General features: G+C 38.9%; 1 protein-coding gene across 2 annotated transcripts in view; it reads right to left on the bottom strand.

The window, feature by feature from the left end:
* LOC101482153 (seizure protein 6 homolog) overlaps positions 1 to 14427 on the bottom strand; it is a 92849-nt gene that overhangs the window by 25701 nt on the left and 52721 nt on the right. For both annotated transcript variants that reach the window (XM_004557361.3, XM_004557362.3), the window contains exon 4: positions 842 to 1034. In XM_004557361.3, coding sequence (XP_004557418.1) covers positions 842 to 1034 — 193 coding nt within the window. The remainder of the gene's footprint in view (positions 1 to 841; positions 1035 to 14427) is intronic.

Below are 14427 nucleotides of genomic sequence, written 5' to 3'. Positions count from 1 at the left end.
CATTACTTCAATTGAGTTTGAGGTGTTTAAACAATGCAAAATCCAAATGGGACAGGTAAAGGTGAAAAGTGTACCAACTGATATAAAATAATACTCATATATATTTCAACTGTTTATCACCATGTGTTCCCAGCTATACATCACCCTGTATGTTCTGTGGTGACCCTTCACTGTCATCATTCGGCCTGACCTCACAGTGATATTCAAACATCCAACAGCGATGGGCTGATTTATCTCACATCAGCCGCACAGTTCTGATGGCCCCTTTCATTTTCTAGCTGATGAAAGTACCACAGTAATGTGGTAGAATGAATTGTCCACCAGCGACCACCGTCAGCTCAAATCGATGGGGCATGTAATTGGCGGCCACTTTGTGTGATTGCTAAGATAAACAGACATTGTTACAGACATAGAAGATCAATGTCACACACAAAATAAGCGAGGGAGAGGTTGGAAATTATAGGCCATTATATTCACCAACAACACAGTAACTATTTCTACTGACAGGATTTGCGGCTGACACACCAGATACTACTTTATTACACTTAATGATTCTTTACAAATGTGATCCGTGAAATGGCAAATGAAAAAATTTAAATGGAAAAGGCACATACACATCATTGCCCAGCTGAAGGTCAACAGATAGTGTTTTGAAATAGAGCAATTTTAAATGCAATTAGTCAACCATTTTGCAGCCTCTCACCAGCTCTGCACCATCTTTGCTTGAGGATAAGCATTACCTGATAGAAAGCTGCTGCTTAACAATAAGCTGTTGTCATGTTTAATGTAACGTGTTTGAATGATGTGGCACCAAAGCTAGTAATGTATAGCTTCTGCTCACCTTGGTAATGGAGTAGGAGATATGCTGAATTGCGGCGTTTCTCACTACGGAGACTGATAGAGATCTGGTTGCTCCAGCTGCGTAGCACTAAGCCAGTCATCAAGACCGACTCATTGGCAAGGATGAAGGGTTCTTGACCTCCTGTATCCTCCACGGTCACCTGCTCTCCTTCCAACACGCTCACATTTAGCACCTAAAAAAACACACCCATGCAATAAGATTAAACAACAGCTCTCACTGGTGCAATTTCACAAAACAAAAAAAACAATTTTCCAACAGAACTGCAAAGGCTCTTATTAGACCAACACATTATCAAATGTTACATTGCATACATATTATTTTCAGTACTAGTTTGAGCATATGTATTCACCCTTAATATTCCCCCTCAGAAAACATGTTTGCTTTCATTTCTTTGATAACCTGCAGCTGGGATGAAAACATATTTTTGACTAATAGTAGAATCTATCTGAGTCATTCCACTAATGGTTTGTTGCACAATTCCTCTTCTTCTATGTTTTCTGCCTGCCTGCAGAATAGTCTGTTAGCAACGCCTTATGTCTTGGGTTCAGAATCTGCAGCTAAATTTGGCAAAGGAATCAGGACTACTGTATGTAGTAAAACGGTCTGTGTAAAGACATTTGGAGCATCATTTATTTAATTATTGGCAGAAGTCAAAAAGGAAAATAAAAATCCAACAACAGATCCTAATCATCATTCTATATGATAATAAAAGATGGTACATTCATCACTGGGTTTTGCTAGAACATTCTGATTATGTCATTGTAGGTTGATGGGATTTTATAATTCATTGTTCTTCTCATCTGACACACATATTGTTTAGTCTGTCATGGTCCCTGGGTCTTGATGCCAGGGTTTGAGTTTTGCATAGTTTATGGTTCTTTGAGTTTTGCATTATTCATGCTGAAGTTTGGTTCTTGCTAGCTTACCTTAGAGTCCTAGTAATTATTTAGTTCCTTGCTTGTTATTTTCTTCCCCTCCCCTGTGTCCTGTATATATATATTCTTCTATCATCATTTGACTTTTTTCTACTTTTTTAAATTGGCTTTTTATTTTTAGTCAGCTCTTGGTTTTCCAGATAAGAGTTGTTGCCTTTTGCTTTCTCTCGTGTTGTATTTAGTTTTACTTTCTCGCCTATCTCGTTGCGTTGATTGTCATCCCCTGTTCTTGTTCCAGAGCTGTTTCCACTCCCATTATTAGTTCTCAGTTTGCCCTTGTATAAATTCCTGCGTCTTCTATTTGTTGTTTATCATGTTGTGCACATCAGTTATAGCCGGGTTTCTTTTTCTGACCACTTGGAAAATGCAAGTCTAATCTTGCCTTTCAGCACTATTTTTGGTCTCGACCAGTCTCTCTGTGAATGTCTGATAAATGGTTCACTATGTTCTAAAGCTAATTGCTGTTTTCTTTAGGTTGTAGAGTACGCTGAGACATTGCTCTGAAAACCGCTGCCATAGAAAACTGAAGCGCAACAGGATGTTGGTGGCCAAGCAGCTAAATAATCTTAAGTAATTCTATACAGTAATCTGTAAAATTAAACCACTCCTCGTGTCTTTCTTGTTTTTGAAGTGGTCTTGAACAATAGTTCTTCAGGCTTTCTAAAGATCTTTTAAAGTTATTCTTCGAACATTGGCTGCTTTTTCCTTCATATTCAGTCAAGTCTTTGCACCCAACCATTTTCAGAGGAAATGTGTTTGTTTGTTTGTATCATGATCCTGGGTCCTTTTGACCCAGCGTTTTGTGTTTTCTCTTCGCGATTTTGGTTCTGTTCTCTAATTGGTGTTTACCCTGTTCCCCCCGTGTGTTCCTGTTTTATTGTGAAGGTCTGCGTCTTATGTGAGTGTTTTCAGTTTGCCTCCCTGGTCTCGTCATGTTAATCACTCCCAGCTGTGTCTCCCACCTGTGTGTAATCTCCCTGTGTTCTGAGTGTATTTAAGTTGTATTTTCTGTCTTAGTAATCGCTGGTTCATCTGTGTTGTTTCCCCTCGGTCTCCCTGTATGTATTTCCCCGGACCTCCCTGCACCGTCATTCCTGGTTTGTGTTGTTAGTTTACCCAGTTTAGGTTTCGGTTTCATGTTCACACCCCGTTGCTGTTTGTACCCACTGCTGTAAATAAACAGACAGTTTGTTTGATTGTTAAGCCATTTAATACTGAACTATGAATTATTCAAGCATGAAGGAGGCACCTAAAATCAGTAGATGAACCTGTTTTGTGTCTACACATAATAGACAACCTAGCAAAGCGACACTCACTGGTTATATCTTTTGGACCTTTGTTATTAGTAGCATGTCGCAAAAACATATATTTTTTTTCCATGTCTTTAGTTGAATCTACAAAAAATAAAGATGACACAGTTTGTGTCATTGTATTTTTGCACCAACAAGGTGATTGCCAAAAGATATGGCATTGGTGTCCAGTGTATCCTTAAAAATTCGAAGGAAACTGTACAAGTGGAGGATAAAAGGAGTGTCAGGCTGAAAAACTATTGGGAGCGCATGAACTGTATCTGAAAGTCACATCTTTAAGCAACAAACAATTAAGCAATGATCTGACACTAGTTCTTTGGTTTATCAGTCTACTGTTCGTCAAAGCATCATTAGAAATAGTCTTACTGGAAAGGTGGCTGTCAAGAAACTATGAAAAACTATGAGAAAAGACTAAGTTCTGCCAAGAACACAAGAAGAAGAACAACACGAGATGTTCACAAACTTAAGCTTGGTAAAACTTTGTGAACTGTTGCTGTAACTCTAAACTTTTGCCTCATATACTTTCATTTATGTTTGCATATGTTTAAATAAATGTCTTCTGAAATATCTTCCCATTTTCCGAGCCATGTATAAAACTCAAGAGGTCGGCACAGTATGTGAAACTGAATGCTGTCACAGGTAGTGGGCTTAGGTTTCAGGTATGTCACGAGGCAAAAAAAAGGTTGCCCTAGGCTATGTTGCAGGATTGTTAGTGCAGCAGCTTGGAAAAGCTGAGACAGTGGGCAAGATGAGTACTAGTCACACGATGGTAGCAAAATGAATTTGGTCACGTAGACAAACTGTCACTCAGTCGAGGAGGTGCTGACAATGACTGCAGAGAGGCTGATGGACGCTGCAAGCCTGAGCTTAGAGGTGACTTCTTCCGGAATTATCCATGAGATCAGCCACTTTGATTTGATTTTTTTTAATCAATGCCAGATTTAAACCCAATCTCTGAAGGTTTTCTGGGATACAAGGTGCACAACAAGCAGTCAGTCATCAGGTCAAAGATGCCAAGATGCTTTTTTTTTTGGAGTTGCATAGTTGCATGTGCCTTAAATAGGAGTGTCACAGTGAGTAATAAAAGAATGAAACGTGACTTTAGAATCAGATTCTCAATTCCTCAAGGGTAATGAGAATGACAAGGCTGTGGGCACAGTGTTTTTGGAAATCAGATTATTTAGGTTATTTGACTGTTTTATAACCTAATAATTCTCCCTACAGGCTCACAGGAGAGCACAGTAATTCTCCTTGATTTTAACAGTCACACTGATATATTCAAAGAATGAGACTGAAACGTAGTCAATGTGGAATTGCAATTTAGCCTGTCAAATTTAGCAAATGAGAGCCGTAGAAAACAGATGTGAATGATGTCATCTTAACTGCATTGTGTTATTATGTACATTTAATTGTGCAGTTACAGTTATTGAGGAAACTATAATTAATTTGTAGTTACTAATCAGATAGTGGCGATTCCCAGATGCACAGTTGTTCCAGGTAAAAGCACATGCAAAATGTAAAGTTCACTCTGTGAGATAAGAAGTCTTTCTGTGCTATAAATACAATAATTTCCTTCTGAAATGAGAAAAAAAACCCTCTAGTATATACTGTACAGTGTAAAACATTACATAATCCCACTGGTTTACTTTAGTGCATCATTTTTTTGTCACCAATGTGTTTTGTCCTGGCTTTCAGACGTTTGATGTTGATGCCTTAAAAAAAGATTAACACTTGCTGTGACACCTTTATTGCAACTCACAATAAAAGTGTCTTAACAGAGGAGACATCCATATAGTGGCTTCCAGAGCACAATGAAACAAACACTTTCGTAGCATACTTACTCTCACTATCATGGGCTTGTGGTGGACCTGCTAGAAAAGCTCTGATTTATAAATGTTGCTTTGTCTATGGTGCAGAACATTAAATATTAAAAAATTTTATTTTTGTCATTTTTAATATTCACTTAAGAGCTTTTTGTGGCTTTGTTTAAAAACAGCATTTGAATTCACTGAAACACAGAAGATAATTTGATTGTAAATTGGATTCTTAATTATTTGATGTCCACCTTGGATACGGTATCGACAGTAGTCTTTGATACTGCAACAACTTATCATATTCAGTGAGCAGAACAAGATTGCGGATCTGTGACTACTTGGTTTACATATATCAGGGAGGCTTATGAAGGATAGGTGAGCAGATAGTGGACAGAGAACATTTGGACTGATAGATAGCTCAGCCCCAGAGGGCCCTATCATCTGTCATCCACCCTGGGACCTGTCAGTGCACCCAGCAACAGCTGTCCTGCCTCAATTATGAATCATTGACCATGTCAGGAGACATCAGACTACCTTATCTTCTCCAGTGCTACAGCCAAATGCCCACAGGGACTCACTGTCTCACTCACACTCACACTCACACACACATTCACCACACACACACATACAAGTGTATGTGTGTGTGTGGAAGAGCACACACACATGCGTGTTCCTCTGGACTGTAATGAGAGCAGTATTATGGTAAGTCCTAGCTGGAATCCCTGCCTCAGCAGACACATTTGTGTGGCCAGGGATTTGGCTGACCAAGCACACTTCTGCACCAACCACATCATTATCACAGGATGCCATCTATACAGTATGGTGTTCCATTTTCAGAATTATGTTGAGAGAGGACAGAATATCTTTCTTTTTCTTTTTTTCTTTCTTTTTTTCATGAAATAAGCTCAGGGCAATAAAAGAAATGCAACACCGACCTTGGATAAGGTGCACTTTCTCTAGTAGCATTATCTTTCTCCCAACCCTTGGTCCAATATTTTTCCAGAGACAAATCAAAATGAGAGGACTAGAGAAGAGAAGGTCACCCCTCTCCTCTACCCTGTGTCCTTTCAATCAAACCACTGTAATGAACACACTATCCTGCAAGGCTACAGTACAATTGTGAGGCCTAGAATTGCACTTGGAATACTAACTATGAAAGAAAATGTCCATTATAACGTTCAAAAAGACAATGATATTTGTAGGACTGAACACCTTGATCTTGCTGTGTAGCCCTGTAGGACAAGGAGCTTTCTTTGAACTGTACTATTGTGTGCGTCAACAGTGTGTAGGGGTGTTATCACATTTGAACAGAAAACAGCCAAACACAGAGTTCATGCAGTGATTGCGTCATACTGTACAGTTAATCTAATACTAAATATAAACTAAATAATCCATATTATAAAGCCAGGAGTTATTTCAAACTTTGATATTTATGTTTAAAAATGTAAAGTACAAATGCAGTTTGGACAAAACCCAAATGTTTCTCCTGGTGTCCTAAAATAGACACTATATCAAACCAATCTGACTTCATACACGTGAGATATGGGCATTGTTCACTAATTTATTCATTTATCTGCAAAATGAGTTAACTGTCCACAGAGGCTTGCTCTCACTGATATTTTATTGTTGAAAACATCTGGTGGCAAAAAGTAATGAACATTTACACTGACTCACAGGAGCTATTGCTTATGCAGAAATGAGCTGTATGTAATCAAAATGATACCGCCATACATGGAAATTAAATGACCCTGCCGCTGGGGGCAATAAATCAACAGCCACTGGACTCACCAGCTGCAGTATCATAATTACTATGATAAAATCCCCTGGCTTATAAACTGGAACATACCAGAAATGTGTCTACCTTGCTTCCTTGCTTGTGCCTCCCCCACCACAACCACCATCACAACCACTGCCATTTGAATAATTTTTGGCTCATCCAGTTGGCAGTTTTCGTGTATCTCTGGATAGATTTGTGCAAGCAAAAAAAAAAAAAAAAAAAAGGAGTTGTAGTGCTCATTATATAAAAACGTTATCTTAATTGAACATTCACCTCTACATAAAACAGTCAAGGCCATGTCCTGTTTGCCCTGCTGTCTAAAACAATGGATTCTTACCAATAAGCAAATGCTGAATGTTAATGAGAATGTGCAGGAGCCAGAAGCTGCATACAATAACTCACTCATTGTCCCTTGTGTTTAATTTGAGCTGGCTCTTGAGTTTACCAAATGCAACCACCTTAGTGATAAGTTAAACAGTGGATGCTGGGGTTTTGTTTTTTGTTCTATTTGCTCAGTTACTCAGACATTAGAAGCCATTTCATTAGATGAGATTCTTTCTTTTTGATAAATCAGCTTCATTTTCTCTCAGGCCTTGACACCTCGGTTTATTTGCTACACTGCATTTTTTGCATAGATTTAAATTCATGCATTACTGATTACTCTTCATATTTTCAAGCATGCATCTCTACCCCCCCACTCTCATCATGGCACTAAAAGAGTTGTGTGGGGGGGGGAGACGACTTCACCTTCTGCCAGACAGACTTCTTCTTCTTCCTTTATGACAGCTAGCTGGGTGGAGGAGCAATTAGTGTCACCTGAAAGCATTCCTCTCAGGATTGCAAGGCGCCATGAAAACTCATCTCGCCAAAGCCCTGAAAAGCTCATCAAGATCAAACTGGCCTTCTTTATGACCTGACTTACTCACCCACAGCAAAGGCTGATGAAGGTTTCCTTTTGCCTCATCTCAAGTTGATTAAAGGCAGCAAGCCTCCGCTGGCTTCCATTCCTCAGTCAGACTCGTTTCCCTGTGACACATCTGCGGTGTCCTTTGTCGTTTGTGCTGCCTGGGACCCGATCCAAAGAATGGCCTAAACATTACCTTGTTAAAACACCGCGTGATTACGTTCTTCAAAGAATTTTACGAGTGGAACTTTTGTTTTTACAAAAGTGCCGAGACTCGCTTTTGTTGAAAATCTTTCCATCTTTGTTGTGGCACTTCCATCTGAAACGAGCACCAGCGGTCACTGAACGCCAACAAAACAAATTTAATTCCCTCCCTCATCAGCCACCCTCAGCCAGGGTCAATGCCTTGTGCAGTTTGCTTCTTTTGTAAGAAATGCTAGAATTAAAATCGGAGTGCAAGGATCAATACAGCAATTCAACCAGCACTGAGAGGGGCCTGTGTGTCAAGTATTTGTGCCGCTTATTAACATGACTATTGATTGGAGTCAGAGGAGCATGGTCACAGAAGCAGCATCAAATACCAATCATTAACCCTCAAGTCAGTTTTAGCTATAAACTCTTGGCATGCTCTGTAACATCTTAATCCTTAAAGGGGCATTTCATTGATGGTCATCCTTGGCGACCCTACCTTCAGTGTCATTCATTAGCATATACAGCCATGAGCTAATTAGGTTTGTTATTTTTTGTCTTGTTGTTTTTTGTTTTGTTTTTTTTTTGTTTTTTTGTTTTTTTTTTGGGGGGGGGGGGGTTGCTGTTGTTGTTTTACTTTGGAAGTGTCTGAAGCAATATTTACTCCTCTCAGGATTAAAAATAAAAACTTGGAAGTTTTAAATTTCTCCACTAAGACTGAAAGCCTTTGATATTCATAAGGTTTAATTAAGGAAACAAGCAAAGGGCAAGTTTTCTTTTCTTTTACTGTAAGATGTGGGTTTTTTTTTTTTTTAAGTATCTCAGGTTCTTGTACATGAGTTAGGGAGAAAGGAGCCAGAGGTGAATGGACAGATTCAGTTGCATTGATGCAAACGCTGTACCAGTACGTTGTGGTGAAGAGAGAGCTAAAAAGCGTAAAAGCAAAGCTTTCAATTTACCGGTTGATCTAAGTCCCTACCCTCACCTATTGTCATGAGCTCTGGGTAGTGACCAAAAGAACGAGATCGTGGATACAAGCGGCAGAAATAAGCTTTCTCCGAAGGGTGGCTGGTGTCCCTTACAGATAGGTATAGGAGTTTGGCCATCATTTAGGAGCTCAGAGGAGAGCCGCTGTTCCTCCACATCAAAAAAGGAGCCAGCTGAGGTAGTTTGGGCATCTTACAAGGATGCATCCTGGGCGCCTCCTGTGTGAGGTATTTCTGACCCGGAGGAGATAGACCCAGGACACATTGGAGAGATTATATCTCTTGGCTGGCCTGAGAATACTTGGGTGTTCCCCTGGACAAGCTGGAGGAGTTGGCCAGGGAGAGGGAGGTCTGGGCCTCTTCTGGTTAGGCTGCTGTCCCCATGATCAGTCATGATTAGCGGAAGAAAATGAATGGAACATCAAATCAACTGGAGTCATGCTAATTGGTTGCCATATTCTATTAATTTACTCCCCTTTGCTCAAATACTATGAAGTGGATTAGACAAACCAGAAGAGAGAAGGAATTGGAAAAAAAATAGATGAGAGCAAGGTGGAAAAATAACTGGGTAAAGTAAATAAAAGTTGATGGTGAAAGACTAAAAAAAATATAGAGTACTGACTGCATAGTAACTCCTGAACATTACCGTGAATTATAGTAGTATAAGCTTGTCAGTAAATGGGAACACTAATATAATCAGACTTCAACACAGTTGGAGAGATTTGCAATTGGTTTATAATTCTAGTAATGCATTAACCAATGGTACTCACACATTACAACTGCTTTGAGCCAGAATGTAGAATCGGGTATGAAACAGAACTGAGACAACCAGTGCATCGCCTCAAATGGTTTCTGCTTGAGACCCAGGCAGGTAGTTCAGCAAGCAGAGGAAACAGAGAAATCAGAGCAGGACAGATGGCCTGGAAAGCATTGATATCTAGCTAACCCACTGGATTTATTTGATCAAATAAATAAAAAAAAGCACCATAACAGATTCTAAGCACTTTAATGCCACAGTCCAGTTCTGGAAAACCTCCATCTGTCCTCCCCTAAAACCTTATTGCAAAAGTGTCAGTGGAGTACAAGGGGAGATTGATATAGAGATAAGATCTGCTTTAGATATCACTAATTCACAGCTGAAAAAAAATCACCTCCATGTGTATTTAAACAGTGGGAAAAGGGACAAACATGTTCCTTCCTGTTGATTTGGTAGCATTTGTACTCCATAGGACTGTCTAATGGCATCTGTAAGCCCATGAGTCTTTATCTTTATTCAATATTAAATTAAGTTTGATTCTAATTCTTCCTATTTTCACAATTTGAATCTACAATCAGTTTCAGAGCCGAGGTTGGAATTAAACCCATAAAAAAACTTCTCCCTAGTCCCTAGTGTTGTGGCTTTAAAGGAATTCATCACAGCTATCCTCATAAAATAGGAGTGAGTGTCAGATGGAAATCAGTATTTTACATCTCATATCCAGCTCATAGTTTGCACAGGCTATCATCCTGTACATATTTTCTGTATTTAACTATTGAATACAAGGCCAGGAGATAACAATTAAAACCTGCACCTAATGTCAAAGTAGCCTGCCCTTTTCAAAACTACTTTTAGGTTTGGTTTTTTGGTTTTTGGTCTTTTTTGTTTATTTTTTGTTTTGTTTTGGGGGGGTTTGGGGCAGGGGTAGTGACTAATAGTTTAGGTTAGTGCTAAAAGGCATGTTAGAGCAGCTTCTTAATATTTGCAGTTATTTTGCACGAAAAAAATCATTATATGTTCAGAATCACCAGATGGGGCAATGCATTCTGTTAGCCGTGGCAGAGGGGTTGAACAGTCAGGCTGGGGGCAGTAAACTCTCGTGATGCATTTTTCATCCTCCCTCTCTCACAAGAAGCCAGACTGCTGAAAGGAATATTGACTAAATACAGAAAAGGTTTGATTCTGCTTATTTATTCCCCACCAATTTCTGTGGGATTTTTTTTTTTCAATGCAGGTAGAATTCAGTGGGGGTTTCTGAATGCTGTTTAGATTTATATTTTTTCTCTGAGCCATAGGTACATAACAGCAACATATAAATATTTATCACAGTCTCCATATTTGCCCTTCAGATTATTTCCTTCATCTAATTTTCCTCCCCTGCCTTCTGTACTGATGGCTACCTTCCAGAATAGAGGCCCCTTCATGATAATGTCTCTACTACAGCTCCTCTGGTACAAAGTGCGGTGCATTCAATCTGTGTTAATGGTTGGTAATGTAAATTGTATCAGTACACAGCTTGAAAAGTGGGCACTAAGAGCTTTTAACCCAGGTTGGAGTTATTTTGTATGTTTCTAGCAAACCAACAAATCCATAACCTAACTGGAGAAATTGAAGGGAAGGTGTGATCCCTTCACAGATCAATATGTAATTATTGCAAATAGGCTCATCAGACAAGTGAAAGCAATCAATTGTTTTTTTTTACAACAACTGGTAATTTAATCTAATTCATCCCTGCCAACATGGGTATGTTTTTGTCTGTTTATCTCAAAATTACTAAAAAAAAAGGAAGGATTTTAAACTTTAGTAGAGACCAACTTTATACCTTTCCACTTAAACAAGCAACTGTTGATTTACAATGATATCTTAGTGAAAAATCTCCCAAAAACCTCCACACAAAGGGCTGCCTACAAAGAAGACACCTGCTGTTACAGAACGTGAAAGTGCTTGAAAATCTTAATAGGCATTTTATTTGATTATACTCCTGTTTTTAATGTTGGGCCAAATGGTGGCTTTTGTGAAACCCTTTGATTTCCAAGTGTTTTTCCAGTTTATTATTATAAATGGTTAATCTTGTGTCAAAAATAAGAATGTAGGATTTGAAGAGGAGAGTGATTAGATGAAGTAACTTTATCTTGAGCAGTTTCACTTCAGTTTTATTTATATAACCCCAAATCACAACAACAGTCATCTCAATGCATTTTAATATTGTTACGTAAATATCATACAATAATAAGTGAGGTGGGAAATGGTCTAATGGTCCACAGTAGTCCACAGAAAATTTCTGAGGAATTTTAGATCTTTTACCTTTATTGCACAAAAGGACGAGAGCCGAGTGCTAAAGTGCAAACTGCAATCAGGAAAGAAACAACTGAAGTATACTACCAACACAACATCAGCTTTTTGTATCTCCACAGACAGCATGCTAACACAAAGCTAGAAAAGCAGCCAGAGTGATGTTAAAGCTCAATGTATACTGATACCAGCCCAGTAGCCAGAGCCTGATCTTCAAGTCAGGCTTGTACCATTTTAGCCTCCATTTCTACCAGTACTTTTTGGGCTTCAACTCTGCTTTGCATTCAGCTTAGGGTTCAGCACTTCAGCTTTGGCTTAACCACTTAAAGAAAGGCTGTATTTGTGTTCCAACTAGGATTGGGAACTGTTTTGGGAAGCCGGACTGTAACGTGTTATTTATACCTTCAGCAGGTTTAATACTCACCAGAGAAAAGTAATTTGTGACTTACTTGTTACATTTCTTTCTTGTTACTCTGTAAAATGACCTGAAATGCAATGTCTCACAATTACCAGTTAACAACACAAACCTTATGGTACAGTTCCACACACCAACACAAATCACTATCCTAATGTGGATCTTTTTTTAGTAGTTGTACGCGAACACAAAGCTGACACCATAAAGCAAAGCTCAAAGAGACTTTAAAGTATCATCATGATGATCCTATTTTAGAAACATGAACAGGTAGAAAGGGAGGCTGTAACTTGATTGCTCATCACTGCCTTTTTTTCCCACATGATTCAACAGTTTTTATTCATTATCAGCACAAACACAAAAACAAAACAGAACAAACCACAAAAACAAAGGGAATCATATACATTTAAAGTCATTACGTACATTAACAATTATACATGTGGAAAAGAGAAAAAAGACAGAAAAAAAAGAGGGGGAAAAAGGTATTTACCATCTATTTACCCACAGATTTAAAAAAAGAAACAACAAGAGTGAATTCCCATCCTTTGTGCTCACTTCCTAATACCCTAAAAACAACTGGGCCCTCTCAACAGTTGGGACAGAAGCAAAGGAGACCAAACATTGAGGAACACTACTGTGTTCATCACTGCCTTTGTTACCTGATAAAGTTCAGCGTCAGGCTGTTAGACTGGGGTTGGGATGCGCTGAGCTTTAGTGCCGCTCTGACTTCTAGGCTAGCTTTGTGTTAGCATGCTATAGACTATGTGCACGTTAGCATATGCTACTTCCGGTGCGGAAACTCTTGTGGGGAGCATTGTTTCCGGTGTCCTATTCGCGCCCTGTTTACGGTCCAAAACAAGTTAAGCAAATGAATGAATCAAGCAGCGATTTACATTTCTATAGATGTCTTGGGCATTTACCCAATATATCTGTAAATGCTGTTCATCGACTTGTCGATGTTACCCCCCCGCCTCACAGCAAAAGAGAAAAGGGATTCAAATGTTATATTTCTCAGTATCTGTAAACAGCTGCCCCTCGTTTATCACAGGTGTTATGTTCTAAAAATAAGAGTCACACTGCTAGCGATCGATGCAGCGATTCTGTACTGTACAGGAGAGACGTCACGGAGGAGATCGTCTGCAGCGATCAGGACGCAGGACACAATGTGACATAAAATAAAACATGCAAACTTGCACTAAAAATCTGCGAAACATCGGGGTTGAAAGGTGAACCGTGTTATAGCGAGGGACCACTGTAATTTTGAAGGTAAGTCACAACATACCCTTCGTAAATACTAATGTATAGAAACCCTTACCAGCAATCATTCATTTTTTGTGTGGCTTTTTTTTCACGGTTTGTTAACATGCTGTGTAGGTGTGTACTTGACTAGCTGATATCAACATAACGGGGGAAACATCTGGTTTGACTATTCTTCACCTATAGTTTGAATGCTGAACATTTTCCTGTTTAAATCATAATAACTGTCACTATACAGAGATGTGCTTCTGAATGTGGACGATGTGTCTTCTGATTCTGTAATGCAGTTCTGCTTGTGTTGAGTGATGTAAACAACTGATCGATCTAAACTCTTTAAACGTCAAAACTAATCATTAGATTTTTTATGACACAACAGTGGTGAGTGTTCCCACCTTCTCCTCTTTGTAACTTAACGCGATCTTTCCGTTTTCGAGTTTCGCTACCTGATCCGCAGTAGCGATTGACCGCAAAGTAAAGCTACCGGAAATATACAACCCCACATCCGGTCTCAAACCAGGAAGTTAGCATTTTCTCGTGCACAGGGTCTATTTAGCAGTTATTTAGTTAGTTAGCAGTATAATACACTTGTCTCTCGTCTTTTTGGTTAATAAAGATAAATGTAATGACCACGCCACTATTTTCCTCTTCCACAGATGAGCTGAAATTAGATGACTGTAGTGTAAGAGCACAGGTAGACAAAAAGCATGTTTGTTTGATGTTTTTCTCCTCTATCCTTCCAACATGCAGATAATTGAAGAACCTTTGTGTAATGTATTAGCTGAATTTAATAGTGAAAAGTGTAATCTGGTTACTGGTCACATGTTATGGAGTAGTGCAAAAGAATGTAACAAATTAATATTAATGTTAAATATTCATATTTAATTTTAAATTACTATTAAGTAGGAATAAATACATTCAAGTTTTTCTGCTTG

Source organism: Maylandia zebra, linkage group LG10, assembly GCF_041146795.1.
Source record: "Maylandia zebra isolate NMK-2024a linkage group LG10, Mzebra_GT3a, whole genome shotgun sequence".
Lineage (NCBI taxonomy): Eukaryota > Metazoa > Chordata > Actinopteri > Cichliformes > Cichlidae > Maylandia > Maylandia zebra.
This window is presented reverse-complemented; position numbering and strand designations above follow the sequence as displayed.